Source organism: Barbus barbus (genome assembly GCF_936440315.1).
Source record: "Barbus barbus genome assembly, chromosome: 19".
Taxonomy (NCBI): domain Eukaryota; kingdom Metazoa; phylum Chordata; class Actinopteri; order Cypriniformes; family Cyprinidae; genus Barbus; species Barbus barbus.
The window spans coordinates 24,182,579-24,208,634 of record NC_136747.1 but is presented as its reverse complement, the minus strand read 5'-3'; the positions used below and the strand labels follow the sequence as shown (position 1 = coordinate 24,208,634).

Genomic DNA, 26,056 nt, shown 5'->3' with positions numbered 1-26,056 from the left:
ACTGAAGTCATTGCATTTGGAAACAAAGATGACGTTCTCAAGGTGAATGCATATCTTGACTCTAGGGGTCAAACAACTAAAAATCAAGTCAAAAATCTTGGGGTGATTCTGGAGACAGACCTTAGTTTCAGCAGTCATGTCAAAGCAGTAACTAAATCAGCATACTATCATCTCAAAAACATTGCAAGAATTAGATGTTTTGTTTCCAGTCAAGACTTGGAGAAACTTGCCTTTATCACCAGCAGGGTGGATTACTGTAATGGTCTCCTCACCGGCCTTCCCAAGAAGACCATTAGACAACTGCAGCTCATCCAGAACGCTGCTGCCAGGATTCTGACTAGAACCAGAAAATCTGAGCATATCACACCAGTCCTCAGGTCCTTACACTGGCTTCCAGTTACATTTAGCATTGATTTTAAAGTTATTTTACTCGTTTATAAATCACTCAATGGCCTAGGACCTAAATACATTGCATATATGCTCACTGAATATAAACCTAACAGACCACTCAGATCAGAGTCAGTTAGAAATACCAAGGGTTCACACAAAACAAGGGGAGTCCGCTTTTAGCTATCATGCCGCCCGCAGTTGGAACCAGCTTCCAGAAGAGATCAGATGTGCTAAAACATTAGCCACATTTAAATCCAGACTCAAAACTCATCTGTTTAGCTGTGCATTTGTTGAATGAGCACTGCGCTACATCTGAACTGATTGCACTGTTTTATGTATAATCATGTTCTATTCTTAGCTGTTTTAAATTCATTTTAAATCAATTTTTATATCATTTTAAAAGTTTAAACAGAAGGCTAAAGTAAGTGCTGTGATTGTAAAGAGAATGTGGGCAAAGAAAGACAAGTGTGTTGGTTAATCAGTTAACCCCCGAGCTCTATTTGTTTGGTTTATGATGGTCAGAGTAAGCAGGGGTGAAGTAGTGGAATAGTTAGGTGTTTTGGAAGCTTTTTTCACTTAGTGCGGAAGAGTTTGAACAAAGCTCGAGAATGTTTGTTTTTAAATTCCTTGTTTTTATTGTTGTGATTATTATTTTTTATGACTATTTTACTTCCTTTTATGTAAAGGACTTTGAATTACCACTGTGTATGAAATGTACTATATAAATAAACTTGCCTTGCCTAATGACCGAGTTCAAGGTGATAGGATGAGGTCACAGGCCAGCGGAGACATCCTTGAATGTGCTGTAGATTTAGGAGGAACAGTATGACAGCATTAGTGGAGGTTCATTCCCTTGAGAAGATTAAGAAACAGTATTCTGCAATTTCACTGTTTTTCGTGTGTGTGTGTGTGTGTGTGTGTGTGTTTGATGAAGCCCCTGAATTTTTCCATCCTGTGGCGACAGAGCAGATCAAAGTGAACGTCAGGAAACCTGTGCTGAGATAATCTCATTCATGACGGAACATGAAGGAAACACACACACAAATGGACATCAAGGACACACATACACAGAGTCATAATTGAAGTTGTGAGGTCTGGGCCGTAAAACTCAGTATTCTGCATTTATTGGGTTCATCATTCAGAACTCGTGTGTGTTTAAGCATCCCGGCTCATTAACTCATGCTAATTGAGATAAATATGAAAAGTTTAAAGTGTCATTAAAATGATTCATTTCTCTTTGATCACTGCTGATTGTCTTGAGCAGCTGTCTGAACATTTGGAGGTTTTAAACAAAGGTAAAGGTCTGTAAAAAATATAAAAAAATATTTTTCTATTTAGTATTCATTAATAATTAAGTAATATAATAAAAAATGGCTTGAAAACTTAAAAAAAGAAGTCCTTAACAGTCTCTCCTCGCACAAAGATAATTGTATCAAATTATACAACATATTAAGTAAACTTAATTGCTACCACTGGGAGAAAAAAAACCTGTTAAAACTAAATTATGAAGATTATTGATTGTAGATACTGCATTTAATTTCAAATGCCTGTAATTCACAATTATATGCAAGATTGAATTTTTTCACATTTACATTTAAAAAACAGAGAAAAGATCTGAACACTGTTAATATCCCTTTATTCAAAAATGTAAAAGTAGCAACATTTCTTTCAAAGACATTCGTCAGGCAAACACACATACATTTGAAATTAAAATCAGTGTCTACAATCAATAATTTAGTATTTTTTTCCCCAGTGGTAGCAAGCTTATGTTGTATACCTTATTATCTTTGTACGAGGAAAAACTAAGGACATTATTAAATTATAAATTAATTTATACAAATTTAATTTAATTAATTATTTAATTATTGCTAAAAACTTAATTATCTTTATCTAATAAATGACCTATTATTTACAGTAATTCACACACTGCATAAGTTTCTGCTCCTAAAGCAGCGTCTTGTTAATGGCGGTTTAGATTATTTTCAAAATATACTGTAAAATATACCGTCGACTCCAGTTTTTCATGACAATGCAACCAAACCCTAAACTTTTTTGTTTTTTAAATCTGATATTGTTAGACAATCTAGTTATTGATCCTTTCCTTCTGTAACCTAAACATTCTACAAAAATGGCCATTGTAATATTATCTGAACTTCTACATGAATCATTTTAAAAGCAAATGACCTCTTCTGTTAATGACTCTGATTTAGAGACACAATTTGGTCAGATGGACTTTGAGACAATCTCAGCGCTGAAATCCCCGAGTGGACGTTTAATGCTAATCGAATTACTGCAAATGCAATCACTTACCATTACAGCACATAATGTAGACCATTTCAGCCGCCTCTTGCATCATCATCGCTGGACCACACCACAATAAAAGCATTAATATCACATTTCCAGCAATCATCGGTTGCTAGAAAGCTCACCTCTTAAAAATGAACTCAGTTCCTGGAACAATATGAGGTGAAAACAGCACATATTCATCAGCTGTTGTGTTCAAGATCAGTCTTAAGTCTGGGTGTTTTTGGCATTTTAGAGCAGGCCTGAAACACATTTATGAAATTATTTCTAAAGTCCTGAAAAACTCTTCAAACCACTATATTTTGAATATATTTTGAGGTTTTAATTAATATTTCAACAAGTCAAGTGAAGTCAACATACCAATCTTTAGCTTAGATTCATAATTAGATAAAAATCATCAGCGGAGTGGACATCAGATTCATAAGCAAACACATACAAGAGACTAGAGCTGTTTCATAATTACACGAACTATATCAAAGTCATGGTTCCCACACACGGTCACAAATCCATTTATGCACCAACCCCCAAAAAACTGATCCAAATGTGCTAAAAGCTGAAAATTACAATACTACATGAAAATATTGTAACAGATGAAACTGATATTTACATGCACTATTAAGGCAAACCCCTAAGAAACCTGCCAAGAACATATTTAGATCATATCTCAGCCCAAAATCAAAAGGAATTTTTTTTATTATTAAAAAGCCTGTTTTTATCCAGTAAGATTTTTTTGAATTGTGAATTATTCTTATAACAGTTAGGACCCTTCCTACTCTCATTACCATAATGCAAAAATAAATAAATAAATAAAATAAAAATTATATTTATTTATTTATTTGATTAGTATGTTGATTATTTCTGTTTAATAAAAAAAAAAATCTGTATCAAATTATTGTTGTATATATTATTGCAATATATAAAAAATATTGCAGGACTGCAGACATAAGGCAAAAATGTTCTTAAAAATGGCATTAAAATAATGTCATAATGCAAAAAAAATATGGTTAAAAACAGGCTTCAATCAAATGTAATTTGGGGGGCAAATATGAGCTGAAAATGTGTCATGTATTAGCAGCATGACGTCGTTGTGCAGTCCAGCACATTTTACATTTCTCCACAATCACGATAACTTAAAAAGAGCGATTCAGGACTACATTGAAAGACCTCCTTAGATGTTTTCACTTAGTGGTTACCTGAATCATGTTCTTCATCCTTTAGTCTGTCTCTAAAGTGGAGAATGAGGGGTTCAGAAAGGACAGTAAGGTGGAGGATTTGGCATAAATTGAATCTTCAAACTCTAAATCCATCATACACTAGAACTGCACTCGCTCTAGAATCAATAAATATCCAGATCAGCTCAGTAGTCATCTAAAAAAACAGTAGAACTCCCCCAGGTCCCTTACAAAAGCCTATTGAGCCCGTCAGGTCAAAGGTCAGAGTTCAGATTTCGACTGGCTCCTGGGCTTTGATGTGGACGCTGGGCAGACAGAACCAGGCGGGCGGCAGGTCACGGGCCGTGCTGTCATCTTGGAACTTGATGTTCAGATAGAAATCACCTGTGTATAAGAAGAGCAGAGCTCCCACACACACAGAGTTCTCTGTAGGGTTCACCTGCGGATGAGAACATCACACTCCTCAAGCACCTGCAACCTACACACTCCTCACAAACATGTTCTGTGGCCGGCAAAAAGAAGTCTTACAGCTGCAGAAGCAAAGACAGTCCATCCTCTTTAAAACATCCAGACTCAAACCGCTTTAAATGTGAACAGAGTGAATGGGACTTCATTGTTTCTGGTCTCAAAAAGGGCTCAGATCTCACTTTGCATCGTTTTATTTGTGATTCACTACTTTGTGTGTGTGCGCGCGCGTGTGTTTGGAAAATGGTCTACTACAACAGTATATAATAATAATAACATCCATTTAATTAATTAAAAAATATAAAAAATTGTATATATTAAATATTGTCATGCAATATTATATTATTTCTGAAATAATTTCACATAAACTACCAGTTCAAAATTTTGATACATATAACTGAATTTATGCTTTTTAACATTTTAACCTAAAGGGTTATGAATTAATGCTTGTAATTACTGTTTGTACAATACAAATAAATAAATAATTTAAATTACACAAACGTTTAAATTAAATGTTTTATTATTATTAATAACAATAATGGTAATGATAGTAATAAACATCAAAATAATAATAATTTTCATACAATATTACATATATTATGCATTTATATATTTCTGTCATTATTTCAATAAACTACCAGTTAAAAGTTTGGGTAGAAAGGACCACATTTATGATTTACATCATCTTAAAAACATTTTAATTTAAAGGTTTATGTAATTACTACTACTTCTCGTAGTAGTAGTAGTAATACTAAAATATTAAAATCTAAAAATGTATTACATATAAATATTAAAATAATTATTATGCAATATTACAAATATATTTATGTATTTCTGTCATGATTTCACAAACACTACCTGTAGAAAGATTGGACACAAGTGACAATTCTGAATTTATCTCTTGATTTTAAAAACATTTTAATCTAAATGTTTATGAGTGAACACTTTTTTTTTAAATAAAGACAAATAAATGAAGAAAAATATTAATTTTCATTTGTTTAACCTTACGGGTCTTTACACAATTCCCTATTTTTTGCACAGTTTTGATGACTTGTGGAAAATAATACTTATGAAGAATAAGTAGATGTGTTCAGTGTTGACTGTTTTAAGCCAAATAATGTATAAGGTTTGTATACCAATATATACAATGTATTATATACATTGTAAAAGTCATTGTAAAATGATTGTGGAAAACTAAAGGATTTCTTTTGCAAGAAACCTTGATCAACATATCTGTAAGTGGACAGTGACAGAGCTGAGAGGATTTGACCCGGCTCAGACAGTGTCCTGCCGCTGTGCGTCATCAGCTCACCGTGCCGATGTAGAAGGTGTTGGAGCCGATGAAAGTGACGGCATCCTGCAGGTCGTAGTTTTGGACTCCGTTCTGATAGTCTTGGAAGGGGATGACGGTCAGAGAGAACGGTCCGACGGCGCTCTTGCTGCGGTTGGTCAGTTTCACCTCTAACGGCACAGCGTCTCCGACCCTGCAGTCAGCGATCACGTCACAGTCACACGGCTTTCCGTTAACCACAACATCTGCAGACAGAGAGAGAGAGAGGCGTTCAGCCCAAAGCGTGAGAGAAACAAGAGCAGTCTTCTCTGCTGACATGCTTTATAGTTGCAATGCAAAACTCTTCAGCTCACGTTTATTGAAAACTAAACCGCAATGAGAAGCCATTCAGAAATCATCACAAACACAAGCTACTGTTTTTCTCAACTGCACATTTACTGCATCCTGTAACGCATTTTTCAAAACTACAACCCCCCAAAAATCAACTGTGCAAACTCTCTATTCAATACTATTCATCTTTAATGTACATAATAACTTTGTACAAAAACTGTATAAAAAAGGAAGTAATAAATGATTTAAATGTGTAGAAAATAACCTACTGAACAGTTAATTCAAATATACAGTATATACGCTATCGTTCAAAAGTTTGGGGTCAGTCTTTTTTTTAAAGAAATTAAAACTTTTATTCAACAAGTATGCATTAAAGTATGCATAAAATTAAGAGTAGTGACATTTATAATGTTAAAAAAGATTTATATTTAAAATAAATAAAGTTCTTTTGAACTTTCTATTCATCAAAAAATAAATAAATATATCAGTTTTTACAAAAATTATTAGGCAGCACAACTAATTTTAATCTTGATAATAATAAGACATATTTCTTGCAGCAAATCAGCATATTAGAATGATTTCCGAAGGATCATGTGACACTGAAGACTGGAGCAATGATGCTGAAAATTCAGCTTTGCATCAAAGTAATAAATTACATATTAAATCTATTCAAATAGAAAACATTCAAATTTAAACTGTAATTATATGTCACAATGTAAGTATTTTTGATCAAATTATTATTGTAAAATCAGTATTATAATTTCAAAAACATTAAAAATAAACAAAACCTTACTGAACAAACTTTTGAACGGTACTTTTGACTATTTTTTAACATTTTGCAGTGTCCACATTCACTATTATTGTACGTAAAAGAACATATTTCCTTTTATTTCCACAGAAGAGAAAACCACACAGGTTTAAATGATGAGGGTGAGTAAATGATAACAAATCTTGGATGAACAAATCCTTTAAGATTAAACAAAAAACATCTCCTAGACCATTTCATCGGATCGTCAAACTTAGTTCTGACTCTCAGAGAGTCAACAGTGGCAACCCATGATGCACCAGCACTGATCTCAGAGCAGATCATGAATGAAACAAAGAGGAAAGAGGAAATAATCCAGGTTTTGTGCTACTGATAGTGAAGAAAGCTGCTCTCAGCTGTCGCTATCTATCACGATGAGGAGTTCTCTGTGTCTCTTCAAGCGCCTGAGGCAGAGCTGTCACACGAGCCCTGTCCCCGGAGAGCGGCATGCTGGGAGATGCGGTCCCTCCAGGCCTCTGTCAATGACACACAGACAGACAACCTGCCCCGCAGGACTACAGCAGCTCACTGCAGGATAAATAATCTCTCATTGACAGGACAGCTGTAGATGTCTCATTCTGAGCTCTGAAAAGAGGCAGGTATGGCCGTCTGTTTGGGTATTGATGATTTAACAGTCGCTATCAAAAACCGAGAAGGCAAATGTCAAGCTTTTTTTATAAGCCGAGCCCAAATGTTTTGCTTCGCATCATCAAATATTCATGGTCCCTCCTGACTGACGTAAGACTTGGTGAAATCAAGTTTTTCACTCTGCAAACCCAAATGTTATTTCAAGTCCCAAAATAGCATTTCACCAGAAACAGAAAGCGTTTTTGGAACAGAACAATGCCACCGGCACCGATTAAACACAAGCTGTTTAATCAAGATTGGTTCCAACAACTCCTGTTTCATTTAAAGCTTTGCCTTTAAATGCCGAAGATCAAGCGCAGACCACAAAACACATCGTCACTTAGCCGTCCAAATAATGCAATGTATGAAACAATATTTAGCAGAAAACAGGGTACGACAAAAAAAAGGGAGTTTCATGGGTTGTTTGGGATTAGTAAGACTTTTAATGTTTTTTAACAGGTCTCTTACCTTCATCAAGGCTGCATTTATTTGATTAAAAAATATAGTAAAAAACAGCAATATTGTAAAATATTATCGCAATTTAAAATAATGGTTTTCTATTTTAATACTTGCGTTAAAACCAAAAAAACTGCAGTTATGCCAAACTTTTGAACGGTACTGTATGTTGTTAGAAAATATTTATATTTTGAATAAATGTTGTTCTTTTTAACCCTTTATTCAATAAGGAGCCTGAAAAAAAGTATCACAGGTTCCAAAAATAAAATAAATAAACAGCAGAACTGTTTCCAAACTTGATAATAAATTAGCATATTAGATTGATTTCTGAAGCATCATGTGACACTGAAGACTGGAGCAATGATGCTGAAAATTCAGCTTTGAATCACCGAACTAAATTATATGTATTAATGATATTATAAATTATTATTATTTTGTGCACAATTGAATGGCATATGATTAACTGTCATGAAAAGAGTGTCATAAAATAGGACCTGTTTAATATCTTTTGATTTTATGCTGAAATTTGATCTGGACTTTTCTTTGTTGGGATGACTGGCATCAGAAAGCACAATTAGTGTAATGTCATACTTTAGTGAGAGTTACAGCACACAAATGCCCATGGACACAGCTGGATCTGGATGGAAACATACAGCTGCACCATACGCATGTACACACACGGCTCTGGTGCGACACCTTACCAAGTGTTATATTTAGTTTTTTAAAGAGCTGTTGCTAGGAGATGTGAAAATGATAGGTAGATCAGCTGGGGATGGGTAGAGATATGCCTCTATAATGATGAACAGAACAAAGACGCAGAGAGAAAGGGCAATCAGACATGCAAAGAAATGCAAACTCCATACAAAAACTACAACTTGACATTTTCTGAAGAAAACGGGAGTAGTGTTTACTCGTGCTAAGTGGTTATGCACTCACCCAAGTCAAAATGATTCACATTCTGCTGACCTCCGTCTCTCAGGTTCACCACGTCAGCATTGTTGTGGTGGTTGTAGATCTAGAATGGTTGTCGGGGGTGACCACAGTGTCACAGCATGCTCATAAAAAAAGGAACAGGTCGTCATGGCAACCAGGTCTGCCCATGGCATCGAGCGGACGCAGTAAAAGTGACGGAAAGCTGGAAAACTGCCTGACTCGGCAAAACCACATGCGCACACTGATTCCTGGAGTTTGCAGTTCTGTGTATTACAGGAGTCTGAGCTGCTGTTTAACACTCGAACACACCCAAAGGACGTCAAATTAACTATTATTATTATCAGCATCATCACCATTATTATTATTGAGACCAAAAACTGCCATGAAAATGACCTATTATTATCATTATTATTAATGACACTCAAAATAGCCTTGAAAATTACCGGTTATAATTATTATTAATGACACCAAAAATTACCTTGAACTTTTGATATAAGTATTATTATTATTATTAATATTATATGACACCGAAAATTGCCCTGAAAATGACCTACAGTATTATGCTACAGTGCTATTTTTACATTTACATTTACATTTAGTCATTTGGCAGACGCTTTTATCCAAAGCGACTTACAACTGGGGAATACAAAAAGCGATTCATCTTGAAGAGGCAGTCAGACAGAGGAAGTGCTCGTAACACCAAGTCTCAGTCATTGTTCAAATAAGTACAAACTAGTAGGTGGAGAGAAAGATAGAGGGAAAGTTTTTTTTTTTTTTTTTTAAGTTTAGGATGAAGTCAAGTACTGCCGAAAGAGATGAGTTTTCAGTTGTTGCTTGAAGGTTGCCAGAGATCCGGAGTTCCGGATAGGGGTGGGAAGATTATTCCACCAGCCAGGAATGGTGAACGAGAATGTTCTGGAGAGTGATTTTGAGCCTCTCTGTGATGGTACCACAAGGCGTCGCTCACTAGCAGATCTCAAACTTCTGGAGGGGATGTAGGTTCGTAATAGTGAGTGGAAGTAGGAGGGTGCAGAGCCTGTGGTAGATCTGTACGCAAGCATCAGTGACTTGAACTGGATGCGAGCTGCCACTGGTAGCCAGTGCAAGGAGATGAAGAGTGGTGTAACATGCGCTCTTTTGGGCTCGTTGAAGATCAGTCGTGCCGCTGCATTCTGAATCATTTGTAGAGGTTTGATTGCGTTTGATGGCAGACCAGCCAGAAGAGCATTGCAGTAGTCCAGTCTAGAAACAACCAGGGCCTGGACAAGAAGTTGCGCAGCATGCTCTGTCAGAAAGGGCCTGATCTTTCTGATGTTGTGTAGTGCAAACCTGCAGGAACGAGCAGTCTTTGCAATGTGCTTTGCAATTTTTAACAACATCACTCTGAAACAGCACAAATCCTCTGACAAGTACATTGGCCATGATGTGCATGGAAAAGGTTTCAAACAAACTCTTACTAACCTGATCAGAAGGGTTTCTACCTAAAGGTCTGGATAAACTTGGTCCTAAGCTTTCTTAGATTCTAGAACATGAATGTCAGCGATCTATTAACAGCCCTCCTGTAAATGTTTAACCATGTGGTAATTTAGATGAATTATTAATTTGAGTTATACTAAGGTGGAGTGCTGTCATGTAAATTTTACTTGGAAATCTATATAAAAGCACAGAATCAGCAGGCGGGCGACCTCAGCAAGAGTTTATCTTCTCAACTCATTTCCTCCACATTAGCGCTGACTCTCGGCTGGAAAACATGAAGGTGTCTGGTGCTTTCAGGCCACGACAATCACACAAGAGCTGTACCTGCTCGAGAGTTTTATTCCACAAGGCTAAAGGAAACATGCGTCTTGTCTTCTTCAAGATCAGGGCACATGTTCTCAAGTGCACTACTCAACGCTGAAAGAAACCCTAGTGGGAATCAGGTCTGAGGGACACAAAAGACCTTTTCAATCTGCTCGTTCTGAATTGCAAAGCTAGAGAGCAGAGCAACGTCCTTCAAACGCAGTTCAGCCTGGTCGACGCACCGCTATTAATCAACGCTGAAAGAACAAGAGGGATATCTCTCACTGTCACGGCTGAATCATCGAGTGCTTAAAAACGTGTGGTAGACTCTGAATGGTTAGATCAATTAATTACAATGCTTCAAAGTGGCACTCTGTTGAAATCCCTCAGACGTCTTTTTCTTCGTCTTCACAAACTTCTCCAATTAATTCAGCTCCGACTGCTTAACAGATGTCTGTAGTACTTAAATTTGACATTAAAGTTTGAAAATCCCCACTGAATTACCGTAATTACGAGTTTCAACTAGAAAAAATAGCTCTTATCTGAGTCTGAGGATGTGAACAGGTCAGAACAAAATCTTTCAGTTGCCACTTTGTAATTCAGGTCACTTCGAGATTCAGAAATCTTACCATCACTGATGATGTCATTGTAATATTTGCAAAAGAATTGAGTTTTTCATTCTTGCAGGAAGGAGAACAAAAAACAAATAAACAGTGTATGGAATGTAATGCATATGAATCATCGAGTGCTTATGTATGCTCAACCACAGCTGATCTTTTCTTTCATGCATTTACATGCATACTGAATTATTATTGCTTTTTTTCTTTCATGTGTGCATATGGACACTGAATTTAATGCATCGCTACATCATCTAATGAAAATCTACTTTTAAAGTGAAGGACTAAATTACTGAATGAATAAATTAAGTTGATATTTCTTCATGTGCATTGCATTGAATAATGATTGCACATGAAGACATTTTCTTTTCTTTCATGCACATATATGCACGCTGAATGTAATGCATCCACACATGATGAATTGAGAAATGTGTATGTTTAAATGCGAAAGTATGAATAAATGTGTGTGTGTATAAATTTAAGATATTATAAGATATATAAGATATTTATTTTACAGTCACGTTTACACTGGCTTTGAAATAAAGAGACTGGCATCAAACCTGGCTGAGAGCCTTCGGCTGGAGATGCCTCTTTCTCCAGAGAGAGTCTGATGAAATCAGAATTTCCTGTTTTGGACGACACTAAATTCATCTCAACTCAGAATCACTCCTGCTCATTTCCAACTTTAATTATTCTTCTTCTATGGCAGAATTCCTCTACTGGATCCATCCTGCCACATTCTTCCCTTGGCTCTGGCCTGATAGGGCTGGATATTCACAATTAACAAAGGTGACAAACAAACTCATAGAGGCAGCAAAACGCTTCCCTGCATCGAAAGATAAAGAAGCTCCAGGCTCAAACTTTTGCAAACAAACAATTCAAAGGTTCACTGAGCAGAACAACACAAGGAATCAAACATAAACATATTGCTTCAAACTACAACAATGGAAAACTCTTAAAGTATATTTTTATATATATATACACAGTGGAGACCAAAATTATTAGAACACTAGTATTTTTACCAGCTAAAATCTAAAATTACTAAAAAAATGTAGTACTAATTTATATTTCCTGTTCTCTCACCCACCAAAATTTATTAGAAAAACCCACGGAGACTCCAGCAGTACGAAGCTCATTGTCAATGGTTTTCGATGCTCAGCTGACCTGACAGTTGCTGATCAATAATCAGATATGCCTGAATCACAAACACAGGTTACAGTGTCAGTTCAGCTGTGAAAATATAGCCGCTTTGACAAACACAACCCGCAGAGCTGATCAATGACGGAGGGAAAGCGGTACTTGGCAAGGTTACGCTGTGAAACTGCTCTACAGAGCTGTCAAATGAGCAAAGCAGCACATAAAAAAAGAAAGGGAAGTCTGGAGTGGATGTGAAATGTTCTCCGCAGGAGGTCCGAGTCTACTGGAGATTTCATTTGGCCTAACGAATGATTAATCTAAACTAGATACACTGCACTAAATTATTTGTTCATCGTCCTCCTTTGAAGATTCTGGGGATCTTTGGCACGCCATTGCAGATCTTTTGAGAGGGAATAAAGCACAGTGCTGGGTTCAAGCAGCACAAACCCATTCTATTTGGACACAAAAATAGCTTTAAATAAATAAGTAAATATGTGTGTCGTTAACAATTTCAGGCCATTTTCTGTATCCTCGAGCGCCGTACTAGATCGGTCAAATGCATAAAAATGCAAATGTCAATAAATGCAATATAGGCTTTATCCCATTTCTAGTGTTGCACTTAACCCAGACTGGCGAAATCCACCACTTGGGCAGACATTAAATCAGCACTAGCCAAAGATGAATTTCCACTTACTGCTTGCCTGTTGCCAACACAACCACTTGGCAGAGAGGCTTCTGCTTAGTCCTACAGTTGCCATTTGACATTGTCATTTAAAAATTTTATTGCGACAAAGCAAAATGGCACACTTAAATATAATGACTATTGCCTAAATTTAGGTACCTTTTAGACCTGTAGCTTGTCTGTGTTGTTCTGAAATTGACTAAATTGTCACATTTTCTTCATGGTTCATTCACTTTAAGAAGCCACGGTATTTCAAAATAGACCAAAATTTAGCTGAAAGCAGCATTTTAGAACTTCAAAATAGGTAATATTTCTGCAAGCTCTCAATGGGTTTCTTTTAGTTTATCAACATTATTCCTTTTATCCATCTGAGCGGGAATACAGGTTGCATCTGTAAAACTACAGCCCTTAATTTTTGGAGAAAAAGGCATGACATAGGCAAAATGGCTCACTTAAATATAATGGTTATTCCAAAAACGTAGGTAAAAGTTTCAGACCTGTAGCTTGTGTCGTTTTGAAATGGACTTAAATGTCACAATGTTGTGTTTTCTTCTAGGTTCATTCACTTTCACAAGCTAATACTTTTAAACTAACCAACATTTATCTTAAAATGGCATTTATGAACTTCAAACTAGATGGACAACAGCTCTTCAGGCTTTTACTGGTCTTTATTCTGTTCATCAGCATGAGTGCTATTATCAGTCTGAGCGGGAATCCAGGCTGTGTCTGGAAAACAACTGTCATTACAAGGCATTTTCTGAGAAAAAGGCATGTCTTCTTTATTAATTATAATATAAATGACTTGAAATCTGAAAATCTCTGAAATTTCACCACAACAAGGCAAAATGGCACACTTAAATATAATGGCTATTCCCTAAACTTAGTTAAGTTTCAGACCTGCAGCTTGTTTGTGTCGTTTTGAAATGGACTTAAATGTCACAATGTTGTGTTTTCTTCTTGGTTCATTCACTTTCACAAGCTAATACCTTTAAACTAACTAAAATTTATCTTAAAATGGCATTTATGGACTTAAATAGATGGACAACAGCTCAGGCTTCAGGCATTTACTGTTTTTTTTTCCTGTTCATCAACATTACTGCTGTTGGGGTGCGTTTTCCAAAAGCATTGTTTGCAACTATGGTCGCAAGTTCCATTGAACTCTATTGGTAACAAATGAAGTTGCGACAATGCCTTTGGGAAACGCACCTCGGACCGGGAATCCAGGCAGCGTCTGTAAAACAACAGCCATTAAAAGGCATTTTAGGAGAAAAAGGAGTGTTTTGATTATAAATTACAGCATAAATCGCTTGAAATCTAAAAATTTGGGGCTAAAATGCCACTATATCTACACAAACCAAACTGAGGGAGAAACACACCAGGCTCTAATTAATTTCTAAAAATGGGGCGACTTCTTTAAAAGTGGTTGGAGATGAAATATTTTGAAGTGCAGTTTACTACTCTTAGAGAACAGCACAATGTCTTCTTAACTCTAAGCTTTAGGTAATTGTTTGCACAAATGATTGTTATTAAATGTAGGAATCAGGCTGTAATGAGAGTGCTGTCAGTGTCTGTAGCAGCGGGGAAGGCTGCAGTAGTACTGCGTTTGCATTCTGTCAGCAATACACCGACGTGTTGGAGGGCGGAACCACAGAAGTGAGATTTAATTACAGACTCTTAGGGAATCAGAGTCGTAAATGCCGCAGTCTAACTTTCTCCTTTTGCTGTGGGGTTAAATAAGATCAGATGCACCTAGATAGCATAGAAATAAGCTTGAAATCCAACATGGATGGGAAACGGTGTTAAAGTCTCTACAGTCGACCTGCATAATGAATGTCAGTGGGAAGGACATCTGTTAGAAGGGATATAAAACTGCATAACTTTTAAAAATACATTCCAATGCATTATTTTGACAAATAAACTCAATGCACCATAGGTTTTAATGATCAATTAATAATTAATGTATTGCGTATTAATTTTTTTATACCTGTTGACACATTTTCAGCTGTAAAACCAAGTCTGCATCCAAAATACTTCCAGTTTAGATGCACGTGATTGTCCTTCATTACATTTGTGTTTTTAGCGCTTTTAAAAAATGATTTTATTTTTAACATTATGATGATCGCTTATTGTATTCCTCATTTGTTAAGGTGCTTTGGATAAAAGCATCTGCTAATATAAAGGCACACTCAACTTTTTTGGAAAATAGGCTCATTTTACAACTCTCCTAGAGTTAAACAGTTGAGTTTTACCGTTTTTGAATCCATTCAGCCGATCTCCGGGTCTGGCGGTAGCACTTTTAGCTTAGCTTAGCATAGATCATTGAATCAGATTAGATCATTAGAATCGCGCTCAAAAATGACCAAAGAGTTTCGATATTTTTCCTATTTAAAACATGACTCTTCTGTAGTTACATCGTGTACTAAGACTGATGGAAAATGAAAAGTTGTGATTTTCTAGGCCGATATGGTCAGGAACTATACTCTCATTCAGGCGTAATAATCAAGGAACTTTGCTGCCGTACCATGGGTTCAGCAGGCGCAATGATATGACGCAGCGCCTGAAAGTAGTCCCCAGCTATAACATAACTAGTTACCAAGTTGGGGACTACTTCAGTCACTGCGTAATATCATTACTTTTAAAGACGACGCCCCATTTTTAGAAATTAATTAGAGCCTGGTGTGTTTCTCCCTCAGTTTGGAAAATCGCAACTTTTAATTTTCCGTCAGTCTTAGTACACGATGTACCTACAGAAGAGTCAAGTTTTAAATAGGAAATATATTGAAACTCTTTGGTCATTTTTGAGCACGACGCTAATGGTCTAATCAGATTCAATGATCTATGCTAAGCTAAGATAAGCTAAAAGTGTTACCGCCAGAACTCAACTGTTTAACTCTAGGGGAGTTGTAAAATGAGCCTATTTTCAATAAAAGTGGAGTGTCCCTTTAATAAACGTAAAATGTAAATGTTTAATCAAAATGTGGCAACGTTTAATCAACATTTGACCCTTACCTCTAGCACTCTCTATTCGAAGGCGATTCGTCTGCGATTATGAACGCGATATTGCCTAGCTTGTCAGTGAACTATGGCTCTGTGTAGTAATTGCCGCCCCATCTGAAAGCAGGTGATGGCGATTTACTGCTAAACAAGAAACCAGCTTTACTGACGAGATGCGCATGATAATCAAATTCGATTAATTGCACAACCCTAACTTAATCATTATCTGAGCAACTATTTATAGTTTCACATGAATCTTGAAAAAAGTTGTTAAAGAGAGTGATGTTTTCATGCAAATACTTTGATATGAACATATATAACATTTTTCAATACTGCAATGGGACACAATGCTGCATTAAAGGCTACTTACTGCACACACAACATTTATCATGACTGTGAAGATTATGAATATTAAAACTAAAAACCACCAAATAACACAAAAGTGATTACAGTGACAAGGCATCTGGTGATTGTTTCAAAAATTGTGCCAAGACCTGAGGGTCCATAAGCTCCAATCAAACAACAAGTGTCAGTGTAACTATTGTTTTCTGTAGAGCTGTTTGCATTGATTCTGGTATGACTGGGAAGCTACTTTGAAACAATCTGTATCGTATAAAGGTGACTAGACTTAATATGATAGATCTGCTGGGAATAAAGGCTGACTGGATCTGCCACAAGGACAAAAGTCTTCAACAGAACAAGACGCAGCCTACAACCAATCGGGCCAATCAATGATCTGCCATTTGAACGGAGCTCAACTGGATCTAGGTGCAGAAAGCTGGGTCTCCATCGGGAGCTCTAGCACACAAAGGCTTCTGTTCATAATCCTGTTTGCCGGTGAAGAATTGATTAAGCATTTGATGTGGGAGGATGCAGGTATGACGGCAGCATCGACCACTAACACAACCTCGAAACCCACTCAATTATGCCAACACCTCCGGCTGTAAATGTATGCTCAACAACGCAGAGCCACAACTCCAGAAAAATGCCGATATCCAATATCCACACTGAGAAAATGTAAAGTGTGTTAAATCGGTTTTGAAGGAGGAAATAAACACAAAGCAAACATGGGAAATTGGTCGACAAGCTTTTAAATCTTGGTTGAATCCATCCGAAAGTGAGACAAAAAACTAGTTTCAAAGAACAAAACATATCTTTGATGAGAACCATAAAAAAAAAAAAATCATCATTTTATCCGTCAGCATCTGAGGACAACGGCTACCTGACGAGACTTCTTAATCTGAAGTCTAGGGAAAGGGGTAAAATCACCGCTTTTGCTACTTGGCTTAGCCGAGGGTTTCTAAATGCTGCACCAACCAGCTATTAGCGACAAATCTTTCTTTATCAGGTACAAAAGGAAACTAATTAGGGGTTTCAATTTTGCGGCATGTTTTACACAACCTAGGATCAGCAGAGTCAAACCGCTGCCGGCAAAGCCTTTAAAACGACCCCACATGCACACAAACACAATCAGAGGTAACGCCGACTGTCTTTCCGAGTGGCCTTCCCTGATTATCCGGTAGGGATTATAATTTGATTTGATTCCTGACTTGACCTGCTGTGGAGTTTAAATTTAACCGGGTAATTATAGGTTAAGAAGAGTGGGGGGAAAACGGCTCCTGAAGACTTTCATGATTGCAATAACTTCACATATCAGCAAGGTTCATCTCTGCAGTTACCAAACACATACCCCGTCAACACACTCAAGCTGTTTGACTAACTAGAGGTATATAAAATCTGTTGCTGATTATATTTAATCAAAAAGCAAACATTTAATGCAGTTGAGTATAGGATTATTGAACATCACAAGCTAAAGTTTAGAGGTCTAAATGCTTACATTTGTTCATTAAGAAATCGGTAATATCCACACAAACACAAGTATCTGCATTAACAATGAAGCAAATGTAAAGGTGCTAGTCAGAACTGCTTACACTGTTACCATAACAATTTGATTTTACACAGTATTAGCTATTAAAGTTAGTTTTTTGTTCGTTTTATATGGCAGAAATAATGGATAATGGCGAAATCCATCCAAACCACTTGTTCTATGTAGGATATATTGTGTACAGCTATAAAAGTATTATATATATATATATATATAATTATTATTTTATATATCAGAAATAATGGATAATGTATACATCCATCCAAACTGCTTGTCCGCTGTAGGGTATAATGTACACAAATAAATTAAAAACAAATTACACACACACACACACACACACACACACACGTTTGTTTTTGTGAAAAGTGGGGACATCCCTAGGCGTAATGGTTTTTATACTGTACAAACTGTATGTGCTATTGCCCTACACCAACCCTACACCTAAACTTAGCCCTCACAGGAGACTGTGCATTTCAACTTTCCCCCCAAAAAACCTCACTCTGTATGATTTATAAGCGTTTTGAAAAGTGGGGACATGGGTCAATGCCCTGAAAAGTCACCTTCACCTTGTTATACCGGTGTAATACCTGTGTCATTATACAAATTTATGTCCTCATTTGTCACAAAACGCGCACACACACACACCCCTACATTATGCATTACATTCTACATAGAACAAGGTTTGTGATGGATGTATCCATTATCCATTATTTCTGGCATATAAAATTATTTTTTAAACTATTTTAATCGCTAATACTGTGGAAAATCAAATTCTTTATGGCAACAGTTTAAGCTGTTCGGAGTAGCATTGATATTTATAAGTTCATTAAAAAAAAAAAATGCTCAACAACGCAGAGCCACAACTCCAGAAATTGCAAAATAAAAAAATAAAAATCTAAAAGCTGCTCTCTCTTTCCACACACACACACACACACACACATATAAGTGTGTGTATAGTGTATATAGGACAAGAGACTCCACATTAAACATCTGTAGAATATTAAATAAACCCTCATGCTAACAGCCTACCATGAGTTAATTAACAAGGACACCTTTAGCTAGCGCTGTTGGAGACCCTGAAGTTAACGGACTGTAACCATTCTATTAAGAAAATACTAAACCGCAAACCTCTGAAAGGGCGTGTACTGTCTTTCAAACCCCCTCGAGGAGCTTCATACGGAAAGCTGTGAGCTTCTATAAAAGCTAAGAGTCGTGCGCAGCATACCACACTTTCACATGCAAAACAAACCCAATGACTCAGTATGAATGACCAAACAACACAAAAGACCATTCATACCTGTCATAAAATGCACTATCCTGACAGCTTTGAATCATTCAAGCTGCGAGCCGCACAAAGCCGGCCTGTAAATATTTGTTAGTTCAGTAAAGGAGGGACACTAATTGGCTTGAAGGGGTATGAGGGACAGCAGCGGGCGTTTCTGTAACAACACAAGCTGAGTGAATGGAAAGACAAACACAGACGCACAAAACGACCGCTCTTATCAGTCAGATAGCATCTGTGAGGAAGACAGTGGGGAAAAATACTGTTTTTGGCTATTGTGGAGACAAACTATTTCATACTTGGAGGAGCTGTTTAACACACATGTATGCATTCACACACGCTAATGTGTGTAATTATGGCATTGGGATGCGAAGCACACATCGGAGGGTATAACGGGGACGCCACTTTTTTTCAGACGATGCAAAAGGTGGTGGAAGAAAACAGCAGTGCTTCATTTTAAATTGCAAAAACAATCAACTTAAAATTACTTTGGAAAATCTCCATCACAGGACGTGCTCTGCTCCATGCGTTCTCCTCAATCTCGCCGTTGTCTTAGCCTAATTATGTAAATGAGACACTGTATGTGCTATTCTGAACACTTAATGTGCGGGAAATGAATAAACACCACACACAGATGCAAACACAACCCATTTAAACAATCTAATCACTTTTGTCCTTGGTCACCATCGCTGTGTGAGGGTGTTTTAATGAGGTAAACTGTTTGCACAGATTACACAGTCAGAGAAAGAGAGGATTGAGATGTACAGGAACGCAAGCGCTTCTCGAAATGTTTCCGAATGTAATAACATGACGGAAAACTGCGACACTGTGCTCATTGGGGGATGTACAACAGTTGTTGGGTTTGCTAATGTTTGTGAGGTTGACAGCATTGAGTCTTTGAATCATTCTCAAGAGTTTTGTTTGAGACACTTAGAAAGCTACAATGAAACAATATTTTACATGAAAAAGCAAACTGGGGTTGGTTAGATATCTTGCAATAAATGTGGCGGTTCAATTAATAAACAATGTTTATACCCATTATATTATCTCCCAGTTTAGTTCTGTCTACCTGAAAATTACACAATAAAACCCCTACGTAACCTGAAAAAAAAATTAAAACTACAAATGAAAACTTAGATTTTACATATTACATGAAAGCCTTTAAACTAAATGTACAAATTGCATAAAATCTAAAAATATATCTATAAATTAAAATTGATAATTCTTTTTTTTTTTACAAATTAGTACAAATTAAAACCATTTACCTGTAGAAACATTTACCTGAGAATATACAAAATTAAAGCCAACAATTTCCAATCGACAAATTTTCTGAAAAACAAAATGACCTGATAAAACAAAGAATTAAAATGTACAAATTATTTGAAAAATGTAAAAATAAAACCCCACAAATAATTTGAAAACACTAAACAATTAAACCTAGAAATTCTGCTGAAAAATTCTGAAAATTGAAATGACTATTTGTCTGAAAACCCTTAAAATAATCCTTCTAATTGCATGAAAAACCTGAAAATGAACGCCCCCCCCCCCCAAATACTTAAAAACTTACACATTACATGAAAATGAAAACTTAGACATTACAATGTACTATGTGAAAATATGATATAGTGATATTGATTTCTGACTTTTTTTTTTTTTTTACTTAATTCAGACATTTTTTCATTCTGACATTTTGAGTTTCAGGTGTTGTGTTTTAGGATTGAAGGAAATTCAAAACACAATTACTTGGAAAATCCTAAAAATTTAAATCTACCAAAATTGGAAAAAAACAACAACAAGAAAAAAAATTAGCTGGCGTATTTTTAGCTGCAGGGTCTGTATAACAGCCAAATTATACATGCATGCAAATGATACAAGATATTAAATGGTAGAGCAACAATATGAAGAAAATTAAGTTATTTAAACTGTTGATGTGTTTATAAATCTCCCTGAATAATAACACAATGGCACAGACAATTGATGTAAACTATAAAATAGGTTTATTAGCGCCACATACTTGTCTGGACTAAGGCTCTGTATACCGGTACACCCAGTACACCTTTAACACAAAGACTCTATTGGTGCACAGTAACAAATGTTCAAAATGTCTCGACAGAGAAAATACAGACTCCCATACTAACACACAGTACCAAAACTGGAAAACTTCATAATTTTTTAAAACTTTTTTTACCTGAAACAAGAGTAAAATACTCTTCGAACACCATTTCAGATGACATGAGAGTTATTCCACTTAAAAATGTCCAACCCAAACAAACAAACAAAAAAAAATTACATTTTAGCCATTTTAGCAATGGATGGTTTCCATGCCCACCAACTTCAGAAGTTAAAAAAATATCCTTTTCCCACAGAGACTGTTTTTTTTTTTTTCCCTCAGTGGAAAGTACTCTGAGACAAAGTTTTCAGACTTTCTGTGGGTGACGAACATGGTGAAGCAGAAGTTGAACTGAGTGAAGCTGTCAGGATTGGACATGTAATGAGGACACATATCACAGACACCAGCACACAAATTTCAGCCTGCGGGTCAGAGTTTTTCTGCCACCCAAACAGAGAGTCTGTCCAGAACATTTACTCAAACTAAACAATAAAAGCAGCTCATTTTGAGTTTATTAACATATGGCCACCCATATTAGAATATTTACCAATTTGACCCACCGTGATATCGCAAGTGCTGTTTCTGGGGAAAGAATACAAACAAAACAAAAAACTAAATCAAAACAAAACAAACAAAAAAACTAAAAATAAAATACAAAAAAAGTAATGGAGAAAATCCAGAGAAAATACAAAACTAAATAAATGAATGCTAAAATAAAATAAGAAAACTGAGGACAAAAATAAAACTCCAGAGAAAATGCATAACAAAAAAAGCTAAATAAATAAAAACATGCTTTAATTTCATTAAAATGAAATATGCTAAAATAAAATAAAATAAATATGGACAAAAACTCTGAAAACCAGAGGTGCTAGAAAACCCATTTAATAGGTTCATATAAATAACCAAACGCTTCTGACATGATATGAACAGTAACATCAGTTTACGAGCAGTAAAGAATGACAAATCATAAAATTATGCTATCGTTCCGACCAGTTAAAAATATAAAGTCCCTAAATGGTTTTGCTGTCCTTGGATGTTAAAAGTCAAAACAACAACAACATTATTCATCATATGCTGCTGTCTCAGAGCGCACCTCATGTTACCACAGAGAGCTATGGCAAAATACAGCCAAACAATCAGCTCGTTCCCACCAGGACGCGTCCTTCACAACAGCTCGACTTCCTGAAGACTGCAGAGTTATAGATCTAGAAAACAACCGAGGAACTGCAGATCATACTCAATAAATTCTGCTTATGAAGCATAAGGAATGAACAAAAAAGGACAATATTTGAAGAATCTGAAAAGGACAAACACACCAAAAAGTATCATAAAATCATTCTATATGACCCACACTGTATATTTGCACAGACAAAGCTTATCATATGACTTCAGAAGACCTGGAATATAGTGCAAGTAGTGTCGACTCCATTAATGATTTTATGATCATTTTATATATATATTTTGTCTTTTGGATCCTAACAAACATGGCCATTATAGACTGTCTAAAGACAGGTTTGGAGCAACATTGGTGGTTAATTCTTTTTTTTTTTTCATTTTTGGGTGAACAGCTTCATTAAAGAGCCAATCAGCTCTGGAAACATGACAGGTGACAAAGAAACTCAAGAGTGACACAGATCAAGCTCTTCTATCACTCAAAAAAGAGCAAATATAAATAACAAAAAGAAACCTTATCAGCCAATGAAGTGACGTAAAATATAAATATATATTCACACTCTCACACACTTGTTTATTTCCTTCATTATATGGTATGAGTCATAAGCGACACACAGGATGCACTGATTGCAGGTCTGGATATGTCTTTAATTGCAGGTCTTCTCTCAACAGTACATGAATCCACTCTATTTGAAATGCTGTGGGCTTTACAGCCAGAAAGCGACTGCTGCCCTTTGCTATCCTTGCGTTTACACGCATACAGGAAAAAATGCCTTGTATATAACTGGAGGTAAATGTAAGTATACATATTTTGTGTTAGCTATTCCATTAAACGTGCATGAAATGAATCGTATTGCATAAGTGTTACACTTTCTAACACATTTTTGTCTTAATGTAAATACACTGTATATAGTGAAGATAGAATCAAGTCCCATCCTACTTTTCTTTTATTTATTAAAAAAATAAAACTAAATACATTTATTAAACAAACAAACCAATGGGAATAATATAAAATAAAGGCGAAGCCCAGAACAGGTACTGAATATCCAATTCTATCCATGACTCAGAATTAAATGAGTTGCATATAGATAGTATCTCTCTCCATACACATACATAGCACACGTTTACACACGTCGATGACCTAGGGTGTCCAATCACGGTCCAGTCATTAACACAACACATCCGATCATGTATCTAATCAACCTCCCAATCACAGCTTTACTGTCACAAGACAGCCACTAATGGCCACAATTATCAGCGCTTACTAACTCAATCTGACCTCAGCCTGAAAGGAACGACGTTAGAAGTCAATAAGAAACCGTAGGTGGATCTGAGCTGATCACTGTCAACTTACAGAAGCTAATGAAAACATTCTTCATTAGAAGAGCTGCATATGGTTAGATACTGATTTAACCACCACATGGATCCAGCATTTCATTTAAAGTAAAGTGAAATGACTTTAACCGCACGAGCGGCTTTGGGTTTACAGCTTTTAAATAATATTTGTCAAGATTAATTTATAATTATAAAAGTGCAGAGTAAAAGCGAACCCAAATGAGTACCCTAAGGCCCCTCCATCACAGAAGTTAAATACTTTTTATAAAATTAATAATTCAGACTATAAAATTTGATTGGATGAGCCATGCTGTAGAAAAACCTGAACGACTGCACATCAATTCAATTTAAAGTTGTGTAGCCTATTGCCAATGAATTATATTATATGCTGGATTAATTGTTAAATTAAAGTCAAATGGTCTGGGAGAGTCAGGGGAAGAAATGTAAACCAGTTGGTTAAGGTTTAAGACAGGTGTTTTTGCGCCGTTAGATCGGTAGTTAGCGTGTTCGGCTCATTTACAGGGACGTCACAGAACTGAGAGACCGCTAGTCTCAGACGTCACGCCCACGTTGGCTAAACGTCTGATGCATATGGCACACTTTTCTGGAAACACTTCAGGAATGTCCAAGTCGTTATCTGACTGGTTGAATCAAACCGGATTTCCGGGAGACGCGAGTGTCGCATTTATTTTTGGTCCGCCGGGAAACAAAGATGCCGTGGCGCCAAACCCCTCACGAAAGAAGAAAGCCGTCGTGTTTACAGATGTGACGACGAATGCTTATCAGGGTCAATAAACGTTGGATTGTCAAAAGTATGTGTAAATACTTAAAGTTCGCGGCATAGAATCTTTAAAATACATCCGAGAGTTTCACACACCGGTTTGTTATTGTGGCGACATTTCCACGCCCTGAAACGTGACGCTAAACGAAACGAATTGTGATTGGTTGTTTGACATGTCGGTCAAACGGCCTTCATGGGCGGGCCTTGGCCAATGAAAGCTACGATACATTCCAGACCTTCAGCCGTCAGTCTGAGGTCTGGCTACGCAAGACTAAGAGACCGCAGACCAGAGCATCTATAACGACGGTTGCCTAATAATAACTTGGCTGCATTGAAGAAGAAAGCTCAAGCCATCCCCTGTAGGAAAGCACAAACAGATCATGTCAAACAGCTAATGAGAGGTGACACTCATTTGGGCGCCTATCAGAATGAATATCAGAGGCTCTAATGCTATCAGGATTTTAGCAGGAGCACACTGGCACAACAAGTAACGTCTAGTCCTGAATAACACATCCTAATTTCTAACCCAGGGGTTGTTGAGGTGTCCAAAACAGACATGATGTGACAGGCATTTGTATGTCCTCTCTGAGAGCAAAATGTGAGAAGCAACAAATATCATAGCCAGTCAGCCAATGTGTTTATTTGATGGATTTTGGACCAATGAGATTTCACTGTGGGTGGAGCTACTCAGCACAGTGTGACACAAAAATAAATAAATCTAGATGACACATCTGACAGCAGGGCCAGTACTGAATTCAATTAAAAATGTCTAAAAATAGACTTTAAAAATAAATAAATAACTTTAAAACAATATATAAAATATTAATTAAAAATGCTACCCAACCTTCCTTTCTTAAAATGTTGTATGCTATGTATTTTCATGCATATTCTGCAAATATTCTGTACTTCCATACTAAATCAAGTTTTTATTAAATTTTATGTATTTTTATGTATATTCTGCTGACAAAATAGAAACCAGTGATGCATCTGATAGCATATTCTTTGCGTATGTACTGAATTCAATGTAAAACTTCTATTAAAAAAAAATAGTAATAATAATACAAATGGTTAATAATTAGATAAAAATATAAAAATAAAATAAATTACTTAACTTTTCTTACTCTTATATATTTTTTATGTATATTCTGGAAATTACATAGCTTATATATAGCTCTTCTCATATATATATATATATATATATATATATATATATATATATATATAACAAAATGTTAATTTAAGACTTCCTGTTCATAGAACTGCCGTTTAATTTGTATAATATGCATAATACATACTACTTCAGATATTAGTTAAAATGGTTGATTTTCAAATTTATATTTACTATTTTAAACTTGATTTAATATTAGATTGATCTTTTTTTTTACTGACCTTTTTGCAGTGTATTTTGGGATTGCCTTGTCTGCAAATGATGCACTAAAAGAATATATTTTAGAAGACAGCATCACAATGCTCACGCACCTGTTAAAACAACCTTTGTGCTGGGAGTA

General features: G+C 36.1%; 1 protein-coding gene across 1 annotated transcript in view; it reads right to left on the bottom strand.

Moving 5' to 3' along the window:
- Nucleotides 1-4,006: 4,006 nt before the first annotated feature.
- trappc9 (trafficking protein particle complex subunit 9) overlaps nt 4,007-26,056 on the bottom strand; it is a 217,634-nt gene continuing 195,584 nt past the window's right edge. Inside the window, exons 22-23 of the mRNA XM_079441154.1 lie at nt 5,644-5,867; nt 4,007-4,305 (exon numbers count right to left, since the gene is read on the bottom strand). Coding sequence (XP_079297280.1) covers nt 4,135-4,305; nt 5,644-5,867 — 395 coding nt within the window. The 3' untranslated portion in view covers nt 4,007-4,134. The remainder of the gene's footprint in view (nt 4,306-5,643; nt 5,868-26,056) is intronic.